Source organism: Cervus elaphus, chromosome 19 (genome assembly GCF_910594005.1).
Source record: "Cervus elaphus chromosome 19, mCerEla1.1, whole genome shotgun sequence".
NCBI lineage: Eukaryota > Metazoa > Chordata > Mammalia > Artiodactyla > Cervidae > Cervus > Cervus elaphus.
The window spans coordinates 25,007,592-25,029,575 of NC_057833.1; the positions used below are offsets into that span (position 1 = coordinate 25,007,592).

The 21,984-nt window shown below is 41.0% G+C and overlaps 1 protein-coding gene across 3 annotated transcripts in view; it reads left to right on the forward strand.

The window, feature by feature from the left end:
- Positions 1–21,984, forward strand: part of FNDC3B (fibronectin type III domain containing 3B) — a 352,800-nt gene that overhangs the window by 252,644 nt on the left and 78,172 nt on the right. For all 3 annotated transcript variants that reach the window (XM_043875197.1, XM_043875198.1, XM_043875199.1), the window contains exons 8-11: positions 2,012–2,163; positions 6,597–6,656; positions 15,352–15,490; positions 17,914–17,967. In XM_043875197.1, coding sequence (XP_043731132.1) covers positions 2,012–2,163; positions 6,597–6,656; positions 15,352–15,490; positions 17,914–17,967 — 405 coding nt within the window. The remainder of the gene's footprint in view (positions 1–2,011; positions 2,164–6,596; positions 6,657–15,351; positions 15,491–17,913; positions 17,968–21,984) is intronic.

The window sequence follows — 21,984 nt, forward strand, 5'->3', positions numbered from 1 at the left end:
GCCCCCGAGGCAGAGCGGCGTGACGAGTGTTACAGGGCAGTGCCACACAGGGTGGTGGGGGCACAAAGAGAGCAGCCTCAGATCCTGAGCGGAGGGTCGGGCACTGCATGCAGACTTTTCCTGAACTGGTCTCAAGCTGCTCTGGGGCCCTGTGTGTTCAGTGGGTCTGCCATGAGGCTCCTCATGCATCTCTCTGTCTTCATCAGGCGGAGGTCATATCTTAATCATCTCTGTGTCCACAGCCTCTCACCAAGTAAGGTGTGTTAAAGGCAGGAAAACAGGAAAGTCCAGAGCTAAGTCTCCGGGTGTGAGAGGAGATGGCATGCTGAGGGGGCAGCGGTAGGCAGAAGAGGAGCTCGTAGTCTGGAGTCGAAGCAAGAAGGGTAGAGTTCAGTTCTGTAACAGTGTCTTTTGGGGATTTTTTAAAAGATGTGTATAATGCTACCCTGCCTTCCATCTTGTTACCTGTATCAGAAACTCAGGCTGTCTTACTCTTTTCTTATTTTTCATTCAATGTTTACCACACAAAGACTACTCATGGTTGAATATGACTTGGGTCTTCTCCTTAGGGAGTCCCACAGTCCAGTGAGAAAGGTAGGCAAATGCTATAAACATGATTAGCAATGGATAGAGATAGCAACAAGGTGCTGTGGAACAGAGACCCGATAGGGTGCTTCAGGGAATGCTACTTGGGGGTAGTGAGCCCTAGGCTTAGGGTCTTGAAGGATGAGTAGGAGTTTAACTAAATCATTGGTTAAATATATGATGCTATTTCTATTTGGAATAGAAATGATGTGCAGGGCTCTGCTCAAAATGGAATGAATGATAGACTGAAAAGGGAAATTTGGTATTCATTTCCACATATATTATTCATGCTTTTATATTATTTTGTATTTTAATACTCTTTATTTAGGTCAGATAGTGACAAAAAAATAGAAGAAAAGAACGTAGTTTAGTCATCTCCATCCATAGCCTACTAATCTATGGCTATAAAGTCTTGTATGGACATTAAACTTTAGTGTATGTTTTAGCTCTTATATTTTTAATATGTTATTCAGAGAACAACAAAATGAACTTTAGAAGATCAGAACCTTAAAATGCACTGATAAATTTATTTTAAAGAATTAGATTGGGCACTAGATTTTTGGTTTCTCCAGAAACAGACTCTGAAACAAAGATTGGAAGGCAACTAGTGTGTGGGGGGAGGTGCCCCAGGAAGCACAGTTAGAGAGGAGACATGAAATTGCAGAGGAGAAGCCAGTTAACCTGTTACCTTAACAGGTTAACCTGGTAAGGAGCAGGTTACGGCTGCAGGCAGCTGGGTCTCAGTCCTGCTGAGGATGCCCAGGAGACAGTGTAAGTGCTAGCTCAAGGGGGAAAGTTGGGGCGTTTAGAGTCCCAGACTCCTTTTTTCAAATGAAGTCTTAAGTGGGGGCCAAAGCAAAAGATAAAAGCAGAGCCTAGAGAGGTGGAACATTTCTGCACGCACTTCTGCCAGCTGTCAGCCTGGGCCATGGCTCCATTTCTACCTCCACTCCCAGCCCTACCTCCCCCCATCCTCCCGCACCCTAAAGGTCTTCCCAGGGACCTGCAGGACTTCGAGGAGCATGATTTGGAAGATCTTGGCTTTGCAGGATGATTCAACATCAAGCAAGCCTTGGAGTCTGCCAGAAAGGACTATCATGGAGATTTATCACATTCAACTTTTTACCTTTAGAAAAATTCTCGGACGTGACATTATTTTTACTCTCTGGAGGACCAAGTGTGAATTACACCAGACTTGGACATAAGTTTGCATAATAAGGACAGACATTTCAGGAGTTACAGTTTGGACATCAGGACCTTGACAAGAGAACACAATATAGAATGGGTTTTCTTTGCAATTAAAATAAATTTGTAAATTAAAATCATTTTTTCTTGAGTTAAATCTGAGCCATTTTTATGCTACTGCTGATAATCACAAAATGTTCTGAGGAGAAGTGTGGTGTGTGATTCTTTTTGTCTTCCTCAGGTTTCTAACATTCAGGCAAGAACAGTTGTCTTGTCCTGGACGCCCCCTGTTGGACTTTCATGTGGACCCCACAGTGGTCTTTCCTTTCCCTACAGTTATGAGGTAGCTTTGTCAGACAAAGGACGAGATGGAAAATACAAGATAATTTACAGGTAATGTATATTTCCATGTGTTTTTCTCCAGCTGCTAAACTGTGAAATTGGCGTTATTAAGGAGAATAAAAAAACAAAGAAAAATTTAATGGTTTTGTAAAATTTCCTTTAAATAGTTCTTTCTAAGAATTAGTGATTATTACAATGTCAAGAGTTAATTTTGTCCGAGTAATTACTAATCAGAAATGACTTTATAGCGCCATCCGGTGTTGTTCAGGTGTGGCACTGGGTTATGTTGGCTTGCCAGCACGGGACTGAAGAAGGCTTTCCGTCACTGTTGGCAGGGCAAGAGCGAGTGTGACATCTGTCCTGCCCGCCTGTGGTCACCTTTTAGGCCCAGACCTTTTACTAGTCTACAGTGTGGTTTTTTCGGAATTCTACAATGTGGTTTCTATTCAGCCTACTTTTTATCCTCTACGATAGTTTTCCAGTGTGTAGTGAAGCATTTTATTTGGAGGCTATCTTAAATAGTCAGAGGTTTATTAGCACACAGAATAAGAGATTATCCTCTTCCACTTTATGAACTCCCAGATAGTAACCATTCACATGTTATAGCTGTGTTCTAAATGAGATAAAATATTTTTTAGGGTCAAGCGTTTTCTCTTTTGTGATTGCTGGGTACTCTCAGATTTGCAGAGCAGGAAATGGAGGCAGTCTGTGTGACCTCTCTGTGGCTGGCCCCAGGAGGTGCTGCCTGGGCCCAGAGTCGTGAGGTCACAGAAGTCCACTTCTTCCTCTGCCAGACAGACTGCCTTTCTCTCCTGTTTCCTTGCATCCCCCCACCCCAGCCCCATTCCTTATTACTAAGTTGCTGTGGGTATTTGTCTCCTTCTGGACAAAGAAAATGGGGGAAGCGGGGGGAAGGCAGCCGTTCAGTCACTCTGTCCTGTGGCTGTCCATGGAGCTCTGTCATCTCTACCTGGACTCCTGCAAGAGTCTCCTCAGGCCCCTCCAGCATCCGCTCTGGCAAGCTGTCCTCCCATCCAGCCTCCACCCTGCAGAAACAGAAATCAGGCCGTGTTGTCACTGCCCTGTGAAAGAGCTCCGTGGTGCTTTTTCACTGTCCTCAGAATGTAGTCCTAACCCCTTAACTCTATTGGGTACTGTTTTGAAAAGTCAGAATTGGTAGTGACCTTAACAAAATAAAAGAGCACCATTTCCCCCAGCCTGCTAGGACACAGATTCTATCAACGCATGATGGTCATTGGTGGCAGGACCTGGAGTCCCAGATGCCCACAGGTGAGAAAGTAGGAAGCTTGGGAATGAAGTGATTGGGAACATTCCGGTCTTCATTGAAAAAGCAGCTGCAACTCACCTGAAATAGGTTGTCGCATAAGGGTTTAAAGGTCTGGATTTGTGAACTCCTTGGATTTTTTTTTTTTTAAAGGAAATGCTGAAAATCTGAGTTGTTTTGTAAGCATTCCTAATTTTACACTATTAATTATTGAGCAAATTTTAAAAACTTTAAAGATAAAGTCAAGTCAAACAGCAGAGCTGTAGCCAAGGTGTAGACATTGGCCTTCAGTTTGCAACTTTTAGAAAGCATTTTTATTGGAATAATTTTCAAACTTGCAAAAATAAAGAGATCAAGGAATATGTGCATATCCTTTACCCAGATTCACCTGTTATTAACTTTTAACTCTATTTGCTTTACTATTTGATTTTCTCTCCTGACTTTTCTCTCTAAATCTGTTTTTTCCTATTAGTTTTAAATGTTGTGGCCCTTTACTGCTAAATACTGCAGTGTGTTTCCTAAAATATTTTCTGAAATAGCTACAATGCAGTTACCAACTTCATGACTTTACATCAGTACCATATTTTTATCCAGTCCATCATCTACATTCCCATTTTGTTGGTTGGTTAAATAATGTCTGGTAGCATTTTTCTTCCCCTCTAAGACGAGATCCATTCAGGGTCAAATACAGCGGTTAGTTGTCATGTCTCAGCAACCTTCTTTAATTTGGAACACTTCTGCCATATTTCATTGTCTTCTATTACCCTGACTTTTTTTTTTTTAATCTTCTGCTTTAATAAAGAAAACTGACACATATACACACTCTTTCAAAAACAAAAATGTTAAATCTAGTAGGTCAAGAGGTTTAAAATATTTTTAAAATTATGGTTACATTTCGAACATACAAAAAAGTAGAAAAAGTAATACAGTGAGCTCCAGGTAATCACCACTCAGATTTAACAAATTGTCAGGACTTTGCCACAATTGACTCATGTCCCCTTTATCTTTATTATTGCTATTATGATTGAAGAATTCAGTAGCAGCTCACAGATAACATGTCAAATTTACTCCTGCATAGTTCAATATAGACAAACATAGACATTTTTTACATAACTGCATCGCTTTTGTGGTGGCTCAGACAGTAAAGAATTTGCCTACAATGCAGGAGACCCAGGTTCAGTCCTTGGGTTAGGAATAGATCCCCTGGAGAAGGAAATGGCTTCCTACTCCAGTATTCTTTCCTGGAGAATTCCATGGACAGAGGAACCTGGAGGGCTACACTCCATGGGGTCGCAAAGAGTCAAACCTGACTGAGTAACACACAATCTCATTAACATCTAGAAAAGCTAACAATAATGCCTGGCATCATTTAATACCTAGACCATGTTCAAATTTCCCCAATTGTCTCAAAAATACGTTTTAATATTGATTTCTTCCCCTTGGAATCCAAACAGAGTTTACTTACTGCTTGGGATTATTAGGTCTCATAAATGCATTTTAATCTAGAAGAGTGTCCTCATCCTTTTTCTTTTCTGTAAAGTTTTATATTTTAAAATGTATTTTTATATATAAATATATTTAATTTTAAAATTTAACTTTAAAATTTTTTATTAATGTATAGTTGATCTACAATATTGGTTTCAGGTATATCTCCCATCCTTTTTTAAAATTCTTGACCAGTTGCCAAGAGTGGATCACTTTTTTTTTTTACCACTCTGAATTTAGTTTAATCTTCCTTCCCTGTATTTCTTATTAATTGATCGTCAGCTCTGGAGCTTGATCAGATGCAGCCTTTTAACATTTGTGGGAGGTTTTCGTCAGGGTGGCTCTATGTCCTTCCTATTCCAGCACGCTGGGAAGCACTGGAGCTTGCTGGCCTCATTGTGATTAAATCATGTTTAGGAACAACCCATTGGTTTTTTTTTTAAACTCACTTATTTACTTCTTTGAAATATTGTTTGCATACAGTATTAACATTAGTTTCAGGTATACTACATAGTGATTCAAAATTTTTATAGATGAACTCCATTTTAAGTTATTATGAAGCATTTGCTATATTTCTTGTGCTATATGAGATATCCTTGTAGCTTATTTGCTTTATACAAAGTAGTTTGTACTTCTTAATGTCTTACCCCCATCTCGCCCTTCCCCACTTTGCTCTCCCCACTGGTAACCCCTAGTTTGTTCTCTATATCTATGAACCTGTTTCTGTATCCTTATATTCATTCATTTGTTTGATTTTTTTTTTTTAGATTCCACATATAAGTAATAACATACAGCATTTTTGTCTGACTTATTTTACCAAGCATAATACCCTCCAGGTCCATCCATGTTGTTACAAATGGCAGAATTTCATTCTTATTTGTGGTTGAGCAGACACTGACATTTTTGAAGAACACAGTTATGCCCCTACACACCCCTCTTACCTTTAAAAAAATTTTTAATGGGAACATTCCATATTTTATGTTAGTTTCCTCATGATTAAGTCAAGGTTCATTTGCAGTTTCTGATCAAATAAGTGGTTTTATTTTGCATAAGAGAACTATTTATTGGAATGTATCTATAAGAGAGCTGTTTATTAGTATTGATATGTGAGGGAAACAGATTGAGATTTCTTGAAGAAAGCTGAGAAGTTGAAATGGTTGGAGTTCTCTGCAGGGTGAGTCTGAGAGTCACCTTCAGTTGACAGTTGGTACTGTTATTTACACATTTATCTGTGTATCTGTCTACTCAGTTTGCTTGCTTCTTTACTTACTTTTATGTAGTTACTTTGAAGAAGTGATAAGACATTTTGGAATTTTATTCATAAGTTAACCTTACCGTTTTCCAGATCCTGAATGACATGATTTAAAGGAATCTAATTTGCTAGTCCCGAAAAAATAATTATGCCAAATAGGGAAGTTTATTTCTGATATATGGCGGAAATAGACATAATAGTGAGGATGAGATGGCTGGATGGCATCACCGACTTGATGGACATGGGTTTGGGTAAATTCCGGGAGTTGGTGATGGACAGGGAGGCCTGGCGTGCTGCGATTCATGGGGTCGCAAAGAGTTGGACACGACTAAGCAACTGAACTGAACTGGAGACATAATAGTTCTTGAACTGTTGTTTGTACATGACTATGAGACCCAAATCCAAAACCTATTTTATTTTTGAAACTGGTGTCGTTGACTAATACATGATTTTTCTTTGCAGTGGAGAAGAATTAGAATGTAACCTGAAAGATCTTAGGCCAGCAACCGATTATCATGTGAGGTGAGTACTGGGGACTTCGGATTGCTAAAATAAATGGTATGCTCCTTTTTAAAAGTTTCTGGTTAACAGCACTTGCCTGGCTGAAAGTTTCAGCGCCTTTGCTCATTGGCCATTCCTCAGTGTCCCTCACTTTCGGGCATCAAGATTGGGAGTCCACAGAAGTGCATCTGGTCATAGAAAAGTAGATGATACCCTGAACAGAATTTTTAAATTATTTTTATAAAGTTTTATTTCACATATTCTTCTAAGATCTATTGGAACATGTGGCTTAATGTATGATATTTTCTTTCTATAAAGCAAATACAATTTTTTACCATGAGTATATCAGTTATTTCATTATAGACCTTCCATGCGAACCATATGTTCAGCATGAATGACTAAATAAAGTCCTTCCCATGTTTCAAGTTTGGGCCATAAAAGGCAATAGGTTTTGAATTTGAAGTCTAGTAATGCAAATATCAAAATTATCTCTAACAAGAACTAATGCAGTTTGCCAAAACAACTCACATAGTTTGATATGTAGTCTGAAATCTCTTCTGTGATTTTTTTGCAATCTCTTTCATGACTGCTCTGGAAGGCAGGGCCTGCTAATTTTAGGAAGAAATCCTGCCAACCACCGACCTGCAAAGAGAAAAGTATCAGAGCTCATCTGATTATTCAAAGATACATCCATTTGCAAACAGGCAGATTTCTTAATCTGAATGTGATCCATAATGTCTTTTAAGTTTTCATTAAAACTTTCATTTTATATAATTTTTAATTTATCCAGAAATTCTTATTTTATCTAATAGGGTGAACAACAACAAATTCTCTCTCCTTTCTTCAATTGTGCATGTGTATATCAAGATTATATAATAAAATTGCAAGCATCAAGCACATATCCTTTGTTATACTTTACAATGGTTAGTTGACACAACATGTTCCGTTGTGGTGGAGTAGAGACAGCATAGCCTAATGGGAAGAGCATTATATTAATAATCAGTAGGCTTCACTTCTAGTCTGGTTCTGCCATGAATTGACTGTTTCAACTTCGGTCAATCACAGAGAATCCGTGCCAAAATTTTCTCAGTAACAAAAGTAGGGCAAGTTGGGGTGTGTTCAGGTAGTAATATCTTATTAGCTGCACAAGTGTTTAAAGCTATGTTTAAAGCAATACATAAAAGAGCTGGTTTTTACATTCAGCCATAAAGTGTACATCTGCTTAGCTACTGCACTGTTTAGATTAACTCTATGGCAACCATCTTTTCCCTTCTGAATCAGAACTTTTGAATTTGGAGTCAGTTGACTTTAGCTCAAACGTATTGAACTTTTCACACCATCTACAAACAAAAAGATTTGTGTAACTTGTGAAGCAGAGATGATAATAGTTTAACCATTCTTTCAAATAGTGGGTTTAACAACCAAAAAACAACAGAAAATGCAGCACCACATAGGGAGTCATGTAAATGTTTTGCATGAGACATTGTTAACATGTGTTTCTTTTTTTCTCTTTTAATGTTCACTGTCATTGCTTTACTGAAGGTTTACTTTATTAATTTTCTGCTCATCCATGAGCTGACGACATCTTTTTTTAGAAGATGTAAATGTCACAGTCTGCCCTTTATTTACTGTCCTGTCTCTTGTTTCCCTTAGTTTCTCTTAAACCCCTCTTACAAAGGGTAAACTTTAGAGTTTACTTGCACATGAATTCTTCTTACGTGTCTTTTGAACACCTTCAACTTCTGGGCAGATAAAAGGAATAATTAATGGAATCCCCCAAAGAAATAGGAGCATGAGGTGGTTACCTCCTAGGGGCCTTGGACCCAGACTTCCTCCTGACACATCAAGGACCCCACCTTAGTGACATATTTGACACATACGTGACACTACACGTACACAGCCTCAGGCACCACCAGCTATCATTTGGCCCAGCACTCAACTGGCCAGAGAGATGGAACATTCTCCCTCTCTTTGGTCGTAACCTCTTCTAGAATTTTAAAAAATTCTTTACTGAGAAAAGTATGTACAGTCCAAATGGGAGTCACTTTGATCTGGCTATGTAGACCATTCCTTCTCTTTCCTTATACTGTACAGCCTTTCATTTTTCAAACTAGAGAAGACTCTCAGCCCCTTCTTAGAGTCAGTTTCCTCTGCCCTGGATTGTTTTCAGCTGTAGACAGAGCTTGGAATACGGAGTTAATGGCTCCGTCACTTACTGTAGGTGTGTGATTAGGCGAGCCATGTAAACTTCAATGACCATGTTTTCTCCTTCATAAAATGACGATAATGATATCAGCCTCAGAAAGATGGTGTGAGAGCAAATTATATATATGTGCAAATCTATTATAAACCTGTAACATGTATAAATGTTGTTTTTGTTTGTTTTATTATTACAAAATTGTCCTAAAAAGAAAAAGGACCTTTGTGATGCAGGTTCTTTGAACCTAAGTACAGTTTGACCATACCACTGACTATTTTATTAAGATAAAGATGTATCATAATTGTTGCTGAGAAAAGGAACAAAATCTCTTTTTATGATGCAATATTAATATTCTCAGAATCTTGGTTGCAAAAATATAAACTTTTATCAACACGGTGGCCTCAAATATAATTTTAAATTTAATAGTCACCTATAAGGCCTCAAACTCATTGGAAAAGACCCTGATGCTGGGAGGGATTGGGGGCAGAAGGAGAAGGGGACAACAGAGGATGAGATGGCTGGCTGGCATCACCGACTCGATGGACATGAGTTTGAGTAAACTCCGGGAGCTGGTGATGGACAGGGAGCCCTGGCGTGCTGTGATTCATGGGGTCGCGAAGAGTCGGACACAGCTGAGCGACTGAACTGAACTGAACTATAAGGCCTCAAAGACTGTGTGGAAATATTTCCTCACTTTTCCACAATAGAAACTCCAAAAGAATTCCGTTACTATACAGCTGCAAAATGAGCCATTATATTCGTTGCCATTTTTATTTATTTGTACATTACCAATTTGGAGAGGGTTGCCTTGGAAGAAGTGTGGCGAGCTGATGATGAAAACAAGGATGCTTTTAGCAGCACCGAGCCGGCTGAATCCCCTTCCAGTTCTTAGTAGTAAACATTTCGATGTAGGCTGGCAGAAATCTCTGTCCAGATAACTCTTCCGTAGAGTGACGGGTTTCTTTCTCAGGTACCGATGTCTCACCTGGGCTCCTTTTTTTGTTGCTTCTGATTTTGCTACTCTGATCCCATCCCCTTCACATTGCTTGCTTGTTATCTCTATGAGTTCTTCTCCAACTTTTTCCTCCCTCCTGTTAGTGAGTATTGTGTGAGTTCATCAGCCAGATGCATAACCATTTTTTAAAGTGGCTGTCGTGGCTCAGTGGAGCAATGGATAGCACGTTGGACTTCTAGAGTAGCAGTCTCTCAGTCATGGAGCTCTGTCACTGGACTGTCCGGGGCTTGGCATCGGTCTCCAGGCAAGAGTCGCTCTTGACTCCTACTTGCCATCACCTCACTGTTATTGGGAATAATTTATTAAGAGACCAGTGGGATCTTTGAGACTGTGCTATAGATCATATGTCTGTGGCTGTTTAGACTGGCACTTGCCATGCCCTCCAGGCCAAATTCCACATTAAAAATTGTATCCTGAGACATTCCAGGCTTTAAAGATTTTTTCCCCTCACTTTTTGCTTTGTATTTTTGTGTCATTATTCCACATATTCAACCACTTTTTTTTTTTTCTCCTAGTGATTGAAGAAAGTAATTCCTCAATAATTCTTCTATTATGTTGATTTAAAAAATCTAGGTGCTGAGTCCTGAGTTATTTTTATTAAGGTCATCACTTTAATTACCCAGTTCTTAAACAAATTGCTTCTTTTGGTTTAAAAGGAGTCAATTTGTTATTGTCAAAGTGTATTTATTCAGTGCTTCCATATAAGGCATTGTGTTATATGTTGTATAACACCACCAATGCAGAACTTCCCGTGTGTGTGTGTATGTTGAGGAAGAAAAAGGGATAAGAAAACTCTAGTGCATATATACACATAAATAAATCACATTGTGTTTTATAATACTTATGCATAAGTATGTAACTTTTATAATCAAAAACATTTATATATTCATTTATTTACACATATGCAAAGAAAAGTATATTGCTCTCTTAATTGGTAGTTTTATAATTGATACTGACATTGAAGCAATCATTTTACTGTGGGGGTCAAGAATTTATATTTTTATAAGTGATAGGATAATCAAAAATTTGAGTGATGGAATTGATAGCAATCTCATGACAAAATGTGAAGCTGTTTTCCAGTCACTGGCATAAACAATTTGGCAAAGAAGTTGCCCAGAGATGATATCATGTAATAACATTTCCCAGAAAAATTATGTGATGAAACGTTTCCAAAAATATGGGCTTGACTAGCTCAGAGTAGGGTTATGAAATAGGTGTTATTGACTAGAAATTGTAGCTCCTAGTATGTTACAGATGTGCTGGAGGAAGTTGGAGGCAAATTTCTGAAATTCTTGGAGCACCTGTTTCATAAGCAGTTAGTTAGTATTTAAACTGAAGCAAATGTAAAAACCCAGCACAAGATTAATTAGAAAAGTGTCCTCCTTTCCGCTGGTATAATTGCTTAAAGAACGGAATTGTTTGCTGATATATTTAACCTAGGACATTGGTCCAGCTCCACAGATCCTCCTGTCACGTGGTGATTAGTAGAGAAAACACACCGTCATGTGAGAAACATTACCGCAGCATTCTTGAAAATGTAATGCCATTTCCAGAGACTTTTCTGTGAAGTGCTGGTAAAAATGGAGCTGGTAATTATTGCAATTAGTTGCTATCTATTCACTAAACCATTTGAATTGACAGACGTAATCATAAGGCACTTCGATAATCATGTCAAGTTCTAGATCCTATGTGCAGCACATTTATAAAATGGCACGTAAAATGGATCTCGTTTCCTTTGCAGACAGATTTTTATCAGTGCAGAGCATTGCCTCCTCGTTTAGACAAACTGTGATGTTCTTGAGTTTAAAGACAAGGGGAATGACTCCTGGTGGCCCACACAACTGTCTGTCCTCAGCTACCTCAGGTTTTCACCTGTGCCATCAGCTTCCTTCATTCTACTGTCATCCTCCCGGTCTGCCTGTCAGGAGCCTCCTTTATTCGTGTTTCGCTAGCATAAGTGTGGATCTGTGACTCCAAGAATCTCATTAAAAATATAGAATGAACTTAGGACTGAGTCCAGGTCTTCCTAGATAGCTAACTGTGGTCTACTGATTCTTGGCAGGCCCATCCCCTCCCTCGTTTCCCCTGCTCTGTTACCCACGTGGAGTTCTGGTGCTGAATGTGTTTGTGGATTTTTAGGACTTGGTCTCCCTGAGTACAGTCTGAGCTCATAAGCAAATGCCTAGTGACCACAGCGTGAGATATCTTCTGGGAATGAAAGTGGGTAAAGAGGATTGGGTAAAAGGCAGCTTAAAAAGCCACCTCAGTGCCAGGTAGATGGTAGGGAGCGACAGGGACTCTGAACTGGACAGCTCCTGCCCCATGCATAGAGGGGCTGCTCTCAGTTTCATTTAATTTCTGTCATTTGGGACTTTGGTCCAGTGGTTAAGAATCTGCCTGCCATTGCAGGGGACCCGGGTTTGATCCTTGGTCTGGGAAGATCCCACATGCTGCAGGGCAACTAAGCCCACGCGCCACTACTGAGCCTGTGTTCTAAAGCCCTTGAATTGCAACTCCAGAGTCTACATACCACAGCCACTGAAACCCATGCACTCTAGAGCCTGTATTCAGCAACAAAAGAAGCCACCCCAATGAGAAGCCGGTGTACCACAGCTAGAGAGTAGCTCCCGCTTGCTGCAGCTGGAGAAAGCCCATGTGCAGCAACCAAGACCCAGCACAGGCATAAACAAATAAATCAGAACAAACCAGTGTCTGTCATTCAGCTCTGCAGCTCAGTGTTGCTAGAACTTACACTCTTCAAGAGAAGCCAGAGATTCATTTTCTAAAATGAGATCTCCATTTTTTCCAACATTGGCTTAATTTTTGACTTTTTATTTCTGAAGATTTCAGTAGTCAAAAGTGGGCAGTAATTTAATGAACTCTCATAAGCCCACCACCCAACTTTTTATTTCCTTGGTGCCTTCACCAACCCCCTCCCCCAACAGTTATTTTGAAGTGAAGTCCAGACATACTGTTTCACCTGTGAACCACATTACCGTCATCACACACCCCATGCCCATCCAACATAAACAAAAATTGTAAATTCCTTAATGTCTTTAAAGTCCAGAGACTGTTCCCATTTCCTAAACTGTCCTAAAAATGAAGGTTTTTTTTCTTCAGTTTGTTGTCATTGGAATTCAGACATAGTCTGCATATTATGTTTGGCTGATAGCTCTTAAATTTCTCTTAAGCTATAGATTTTTCCCTCCATCCTTTTTTCTCTTCTTGCAATTATTTGTTGAAATAATAAATAAAATTCTGTCTGTAGAATTTTCCACATTGTGAATTAGGCTGATTGCATCCCTGTAGTGTTGCTTAATGCGGAGAAGGCAATCGCAACCCACTCCAGTACTCTTGCCTGGAAAATCCCATGGGCAGACGAGCCTGGTGAGCTGCAGTCCATGGGGTCGCGAAGAGTTGGACACAACTGAGCGACTTCACTTTCACTTTTCACTTTCATGCATTGGAGAAGGAAATGGCAGCCCGCTCCAGTGTTCTTGCCTGGAGAATCCCAGGGATGGGGGAGCCTGGTGGACTGCCGTCTAAGGGGTCACACAGAGTCAGACATGACTGAAGCGACTTAGCAGCAGCCACAGTGTTGCTTAGTGGTGTTCTCTCCACGTTTCTTATAAAGCAGTGAAGAGGCTTAAACAGATACAGCGTCCGTTTTTCTGGCAGGGATTTTGTAGATAGTGGTATGATCTCTTCTTAGGAGTACGTGATGTCTGCTCGTCTCTTTTCTGGTGGTCATTGCCAATGTCCTTTAATTCATAGGTGGAGGTAATATTTTAACACCATCTTTCTTCCCTCCCCACACACATATTTTGGGCCAAATACAACCCATGAGTGATCAGTGGGAGAATTCAACTGATCTGTTAAAGTTCAAGCTGGAACTCTGCCCATGTCTGGAACATTTTGTGATTCATTTTAAGCAACTTACTCCCAACAAGCCTGTCCTGATGCACGGAAATGATCCTGCCAAATCTGCCATTCCATTTTCTATTATCATTTGCCTACTTACAGTGAATGCAAAAAGGAGCATTTCTTTGATCAGGTTGGGTGTACCTAATGTTAAAGCATCTTTTGTTTGGATCACGTATCATGGTATGCTCCCGTAAGGCAGACAAGTCAAATAGCCGGTAAATTTGTGTTTTACCTTTTAGAATGGAAGCGAGGCATGTCTGTTAGTTCTTTTGACTTGTATGGCCTTTGTAAAATTTTTGTGGTGGACTTTGAGGAGAAAGGATTTTAAAAATCGTATACCTAGGTAGGTCCTATTTTCCATAATGCTATCTTTAGCTGTTGTTTATTCACTGAGAAGAGTGAGGGGAAGTGAATTGTGGGTGTTTAGAAAAACATAATTGCAGGATGAGTCAGGACATTGGGGAATACAGGATAACAGTTAGATCTCCATGACTGAGTACAGTTGATCCAACTTTCCAGCTGTGTAGCTTTGGGAAGTTTACTGCACTTCTCCAGTCTGAGTGTTGTTCTGTCTAATGGCACCTCATAAAGAATTGTTAAGAACTAAGGGCTTGATGTATTTACCAATTCTGAATAGCTTAATCCATGCATCTTTTTTGGCAGTACAGGTTTCTTTGTTGTCTTTTTGAAAGAGTATGTTTTCAAGCTTTTTTTTAAAATCCCCAATATTAAAAAAAAAAGGAAAAGTAGAAAGGAAGATGATAAAAATCAGCATAATCCTATTTTATGCTATTTGCAAGGAGTGTCGTTTTATAATAGTGTGTTACATGCTTTTTCTTCACAGCTTCTCTGAGAAATCAGGTCCATATGTTGAACGTTGAGCCAGGCATTTTAATGTTCAGAGTGCACACTTTTAATCTTGACTCCAGGTGTAGGAGTTGGATGTTCACGTGGATAAACTGTACCTGAACAATGTTGTTATTGAACTAGAGAAAGATGCACTTGGCAGTAGCAAGCCTGTTTCTGTGTGAAATGTTCATATTTCTATTTAAATATCTGCAATATGATAGACAGTTCAAAGATGGTATCTACCTTATTGTTTGTCCTTCCACCTCTCTCTCCCAGTTTGTGCTCTCCCCGCCATTCCTTGTCTCCTTCCACCCAACCCTTAACTGCACTTTTAGCCTTATTCCAGACAAAGTCAACCAGAGAGAGGGGCTTGATGGATTTTAGAATATATACTTGGAGACCATTTCGGGGAATAAGGATATGTCCTTATTTAGCCTATTCTTTTCCGGTCAGTAGACTCTGTCTATCTTAAATGAGGCTGGGTGGTTCTGACAACTAGTGGGAGGAGAGAATGCATTGAGGCACGTGGCCTGCTGGAATTATTTTCCCCTGAAAATGGTGACCATAGTTAGGTCAGAACAAGACTAGCAAATAAGAATAAGGGTCGCAGTGTGTATTACATAAGAAATTCTGCTCCTGTAGGGAAACCCTGGGGCAAAGCTGAGATTAACACCCCAGTGTTGTGTGATAGGCCTCTGGCACTGACTGTATTGTGTTTCCATTTTCAGGGTATACGCTATGTATAATTCTGTAAAGGGGTCCTGCTCTGAGCCGGTGAGCTTCACCACCCACAGCTGCGCACCTGAGTGTCCCTTCCCACCTAAGCTGGCCCACAGGAGCAAAAGTTCACTGACCTTGCAGTGGAAGGTGGGTAACGCAGCGTGTCGAGAAGAATGTTCTGAAGTCTGTGACTGTTTGAAACGTTTATTTAACAATATTCCATTTTGGTGTTGGTATTTTCTGCATTTTGACTGTGAAACAAATTATTGTGATATCAGAAGTTACCATCTCTGTAAAAATTGGGCAAAAGAATAAGAGAGAGAACTGTGAAATCAAGTTTTAGCTTTCTTTGCAGGGGAGTCTCTTAGGGTAATGAGCAGTTCTTTGTAAGTGGTAAAAATACTTAAGATACCTAAATATCATCACTTTCTAATAGTTTAATTCATTTCAACAGACATTTGAGGACTTGAGTAAAAAGTTTTGTGAAGAAAGATTTAGAGCTAAAGTAGATTTATGGGTCTGTTGGCTTCTTTCATTGGTGACTCTGAAATGTCTAATACTTAAATCTGCCTAGAATGTTTAGTGTTCTAAACTACATTAAGGTTTCATGAAATTTTTGCCAGTTATACCTCAGATCAGTTAGGATTATTAATTACTTTTTAACATCTGAATTATGTAGTAGTTTTCATGACATACAACTTTTGGGCTACCAGCAACTCTTGAGAAAGAGAACTCCTTCAAGTGTATTATTAACTCACCAGCTGATACATACATTCTGCTCAAAACCTGGATGTAATTCAGGTCTCAGGCAGACCAACAACTTCAAGAAAAAGGTTTTTTACTAGGAGGAAAATGTTTCACATTTTCTTTCTCCCTTTATTTAGTTGTAGATCAGAAGCATATTTTTGTTCCATTCAGGTATGTGCAAAGTTGAAAGTTCTGGATTCAGTTCAGTTTTCATGTCCTTAGAACAGGTTTGCTGTTTTCCAGGGACTCCAGCTGGGGGCGCAAGGCCAGGAGGACCACGCTCTGGCTCCCCACCTGTCCTTGAAGCCACCAGGACACTGAGAGAGCTCGGGGTCCTCTAATGTCACTTTGTTAGCACCAGGACATAGGGCAGCACGAATACCGGGGTCTGTGTCCACACCCTCAAGGAATCGGAGACTCAGTGGTGGGGCAGAGCATCACAGAGGAACGTATGAGCGTCCTAAATGTAGTCCTTACCTGAGAAATGGGTTCTCAGCTAAAGCTTTGATTTCATACGTTATTTACACTTTAAATACATCCCTTTGTTTTCTCCCAAATTGAGCCCACAAAAGCCTGAAATTACAGTTTAGTAGAATATACAACACTCACTTGTATTTGGAGTTAGTGGGAGTAAAAAATTTGGAACTCCCAGATTTTAGGACTCAGAAGAAAGAAGGAAAAGAAGGAAGGAGAGGCGAGGGATAAGGGTTTGTTAATTAACTCATATTTACTGAGCCCTGGGTGTTTTATTATTAAGAACAGTGAACCAACAGCTATTGTTTTTTGGGTGCTTCCTGTATAAGACCAGGACAGTTTAGTAAGGGATTTACATAGATTCTCCTAGTCCCTCAGAACACCCATGCATTCTTGGAAAAAGAAACTAAGCGCTGTACTGAGCAACTTATATTAGCCCACCTGTGGCAGACAGCCAAGCTGGCTTCCGTGTAGTTCTGGGGACTCGGCTGCCTTTTGCTGGGGGCAGCTCGCCGTGGTCTGTGGAGCCCTGACTCTCGTCCTGGGAAAATCCAGGTGCAGGCGTGAGACGTGCTTGGACGTGGTCTCACTAGTGCTGTGAGGGACCCCACTGTAGCACCCACTGCGGGCAGGTCTGACCTTACAAAGCTGTCTTTTCTCGAGTCTTCTACTCCTCTTCCCATTGTCCAAAGCCTATTTTCTCAGTGAGGGAGATCTCTGTATTATGATTTTAGGAGGAAAGGAAATGATGAAACTTCTTTTGGCTAAAGTGCTAAGGGCTAATTGCCCCTCGCAATCTCTCCAGGAGATCCCAGGTTTTCTCAGTGTTTAAAAAAAGGCCAATCTTAATGCCACAGAAGGCTTTCTAATCTTAACCTCTTTAAAACAAACAAAAACTGTGTGGGGGAAGTTACAAAAATATAGACTCTGAACTCTTAAACATAGGTGGGTCAGCTTTACCCTGTCAGACCCCCACGTGTTGTACCTGTTTCTCTGCATTTCTCTCCCTTGCCCTTGAACTTTTAAGTGTCTCTTAAAAGTTTCATCCACAAAGGAACTAGGGTACTGTGTGGGTGTAAAGGGTAGGGGTGGTGGGCAAGGCAGGCTTGGCTGTTTGTGGGGTATGATTTATTAATAGAGTTCTCCCTACTAGTTGACTTGCATTAAAATTGGTTTGTGGTAATGTTTGACCAAGGAAATGGAGGTGATACAGAGGGTTGTTGCCCTATGGGAAGAGCCTAGGACTAGCACAGATAGTGTATTTGAACCAAGGTGGAGAGCTCAAAACTTTTGTCTGTAAACAGTTTTCTCTAATCTCTTTTTTTCTTTTTTCTTTTCTTTTTTTTTAGGCACCAATTGACAATGGTTCAAAAATCACCAACTACCTTTTAGAGTGGGATGAGGTAATCATATTTTCATGTTCATCCATCTAAAACACCTTTCAAAAATTAAACTGCTGAACAAATGCCATTTTATTCTTTTTTGAAGATATGCTAAACACATGGAAAAAATAATGTAAGTAGAGAAAAATTTAAACCAATAGTTATTGACTGTGGAAAATGAAAATGGACTGAAATGTAGTGAATTGTGCATTAAAATATATTTACTTGGCTTATTTGCAAGAAATGCCACAGAAAGAAAAGACAGGGTCTAACTGCTCTGAAGGCCTTACTATCTGGCCAGACATTAATGAGTATTTTAAGGGCTTCTCTGATAGCTCAGGTGGTAAAGAATCTACCTGCAATGCAGGAGACACCGGTTTGATTCCTGAATCGGGAAGATCCCCTGGAGAAAGGACAGGCTACCCACTCCAGTATTCTTGGGCTTCCCTTATGGCTCAGCTGGTAAAGAATCCACCTACAATGAGGGAGACCTGGATTCGATCCCTGGGTTGGGAAGATCCGCTGGAGATGGGAAAGGCTATCCACTCAAGTATTCTGGCCTGGAGAATTCCATAGTCCATGGGGTCGCAAAGAGGCAGACATGACTGAGTGACTTTCACTTCACTTTAATGAGTATTTAGAACTGACTTCTTTCTTATCTTGACTGCGAAGGGCCAGCCTCAATCGATAGTTTCCATAAGGTATACCACACTGTGGCCTGAGAAGCCTAATTTGTGTCTTTGCTTTCAGTTCTGTGTGCGAACTCTGCCCTGTTGAATGCTGTCTGGGAGTGGGGCGTGGAGGGTGGGCTGCACTGGAGGTCTCACCTGCCCACGTGCATTTACCCTACCTAGACCGTCCTAGAGCAATGCCACCTCTGGTGTTTCTCTCACCAGCGTCCTTGTATAGTATCCATGGTGAAGTCTTAGAGTCAGGGCCGCTCTCTACTGAACAGTGACCCAGTGCTTTTCTGGCCTCAGTCACACTGCACAGAATCTCAGGCTGGAAACACTGGATGCAGAAATCTTCTCCTTCTAAAAAGCAACAGTACTATTCTATTCTGTTCATTCATTTACCCATGTTTTATTCTCTTTCTGTGGTAGAGCAAACGGACTAAGGATTTGAAATACAGGAAATGTGGGATTTGGGGTGCCATCCAAGTTAACTAGTCTTTGTGACTTAAATTTAAAGGCACTGAAAAATTCAGCACACAACTTAGGCAAAAAGTCAACTTGTCGAGAGTAGGAAAAAATATTTTAACTCAATGTTAAATGAAAACGGTGAAATTCTCATGATGACATCTTGATGTGGAGAGGGGGCTCTTTTTGCAGAAGCATATTTTCCCATCTGGGTTGCGTCTGAACAGCTAGAGTTCCAAGTTACCAAAGACAATGATCTATTGTTTGTAGGATCCTTGTGAATGGCTCCTATGTACAGATTGGTGAAATCTCAGACTTAACTGGTATATTTTACAGATTAGATGGATTTCGTTTTAAGGTGGCTTGATTGGAAGGTGAAACCATCCCCTATGGCCCTGGTGGTTGAGGTTTTACATGGAGAGATAGATTCGGGAAAGAGAAGGCTTTTTTCCTCTCACATGCCTTCTCAGAGCCCAGCACTGTGTGTGTGTTGGGGGAGGGTGGGGGGTGGAGCGCGCCTGTGTTTTTCCTCTTCTCTGCCTTGGACCATGGCTTCATAAGTTAAGTAAGGTCAGAGAAGTTGAGTGCTTGAATGGGCCCTCCAAGGAAAACTCAGGTGCTACAGGAAGTGGTAATGGTGACTCGGTTGTTGGCCATCTTCCCTTCGAATTTGAATTGAAAGTGTCCTGGCACGATTCTGGGAAGAACATACTACAGCCTCAGAGGAAATGGAGAAGCTGTCACCATTTATAATCAATAGGACCCACTCTTAACTGGTGACCACAAAGTGTGAAGTTGTTTATTTGGGGCCTTCTCCCGCCTTTTCCCTCCTTGCTCTCCTTCCATCCTGTCCTCGTTTTCCTCCCGGTTCTTTGCCTTTCCTCTTTATATACCCTCCCAATTTGAATTTCTACTAGTGTCAGCTCTGATGAGTTTTCTTGCAGATTTCAGGCTAATTGGCTATAGGTCATCACAGGAATCCTTTTATGACCTGTGGCTTAATTATTCTTCAAGGAAGAAAATCAAACATACACGCACAGCACACCATCTCACCTGCAGGAAGTGAGTGTACCAGGCTCTGCCTCTCCCTCTGAAACCTTCGCTGGTGGTTTCTGAGCCAAGTGCAGGGGCTACCAGGTCTCCTTCCAGACCGCAGCGGTTGGGGGGGCGGGGGGTGCACTGGGGTAGGAGAACAGAGCAGCCTTAGGCCGGAGGCACTCCCCCCACACCCAGCCCTCTCCAGAGCCAGAGTTCGCCTCTTCCAGCCACACACCCCTGGCCTCTCTGGCACCCAGAGGGCTGTAGAAACAAGCTTGAAGGGCAGCAGTAGGGTGTGCAGAGGAGCAGATCTCCGCCTGAGGGCAAGCAGGTGTCCTTCAGTCTCCAAGAAACCTGTGTTCAGGAGTCACACCTGCCCCTTTCCTGCTGGAGCACCTGGTCTGAAAATCCAGCTTGGGTGAGGTGACCCCATCCACATACATGCCCACCATGGATGTCTGGGTGTCCCTATATTTTTATCATATCAGCATTGGCTAAAGTTCCCAGAATACTTTATTCTTCGCCTCAATTTTTAATCACCATTCCAGTAAAATAATCGTGTAAAATTCTGAAGGTGTTAGTAAACCAAGAGTACAGATCTTCAAGTACAGCTGCCAGGCTCTAGAAAAAGACCGTCATGAATGAAAGAGCGGTAGCAGAGCGGCCACTGGGTGCCACCCCTGGGAACGCTGTGCTGAGTTGACCTTGGGGAAAGCCACCTCAATCAATAGCTAGCCGCCTGCTGGTCTCTGAAGACAGGTGTGACCCTAATTGGGGAACAGAAAACAGAACCATGAAGCGCGGAGGGGTGGGGGGTGGGGGAGTGGGGAGTGACATGTCCTCTCTCCTAAGTTCATTGCCAGTAACGTCACATCACTGTTCAGAGAATTCACCTGGAGGCTACTCACTAATGGTTCTGCAAGAGGGTGTTGCATGCCTACTTTTCTCCATTAATAATTGTGCCTAGACACTCTCTTAATTTTTCCATCAATGCAGGAAGTAACTGTAACTATGAGATAGTAATAAGCAGCTGAAAATGGAACACACAGGTGTCACTGGCTTTTCGGTCATAGCCATTGGTTTCAATTTTCCCCTGAAATAGATCAGTTTTCATAACTTGGAAAGGTGTAGCCTTTCCTGGCCACGTTCCCCTTGTTGGAATGACTCAGATGAGCTGAAGTGTGAGTTCTGCTCTTAGATGTTGTTTTAACTCCTGCTCTACAGAAATGCTAACTGTTGCTATTAGCAGCTTGTTCCTCAGTGTACATGCAGGTCTCCTAAGATCTCGTTGTGAATACGTGGCATGGATTCATTTGATGTGTTCAGTGGTGTGGTGTTCACCCAAGGAGAACTGGATTGTTTCTGCTTTGTCTCAAGCTAGTCAAATTTAACCCCCCGGGTCTCAGCTTCTCCATTTGAAAAAGTGTCTGTCAAGTAGTCTCACAAGTAGGTTAAGATTGAATGAGATAACTTGGGCAATGACAGATTCTGTGTGATGATTATTTCATGTCACCTAAGCACGTTAACGTTCAGATCTGGGATAGGAAAAGTCAACAATTATAGAAGGATTGTGTGAAAGAAATACGACATTTTTCTGTCGGGAATTTATACAGGAGCCCTGAGGTTAATGGCTCTGGTTTGAACTAAACAAAAACGGATGTCAATGCTATATATAGATGTTAATTTGCCATTAGCTTTGCTTCCAGACATGACATGTTGGGAATATTCGAGGGAACCAGAAAAATAGCTTTGTGGGAATGTGACTAGTGGAGTTCTCAAGAATCTCTCCCTCCCACGTGACTCAGCTCACCCGAACAGGAATGTCACATCTGGGTTTCCCGGTGACTAATGAGTGAACACA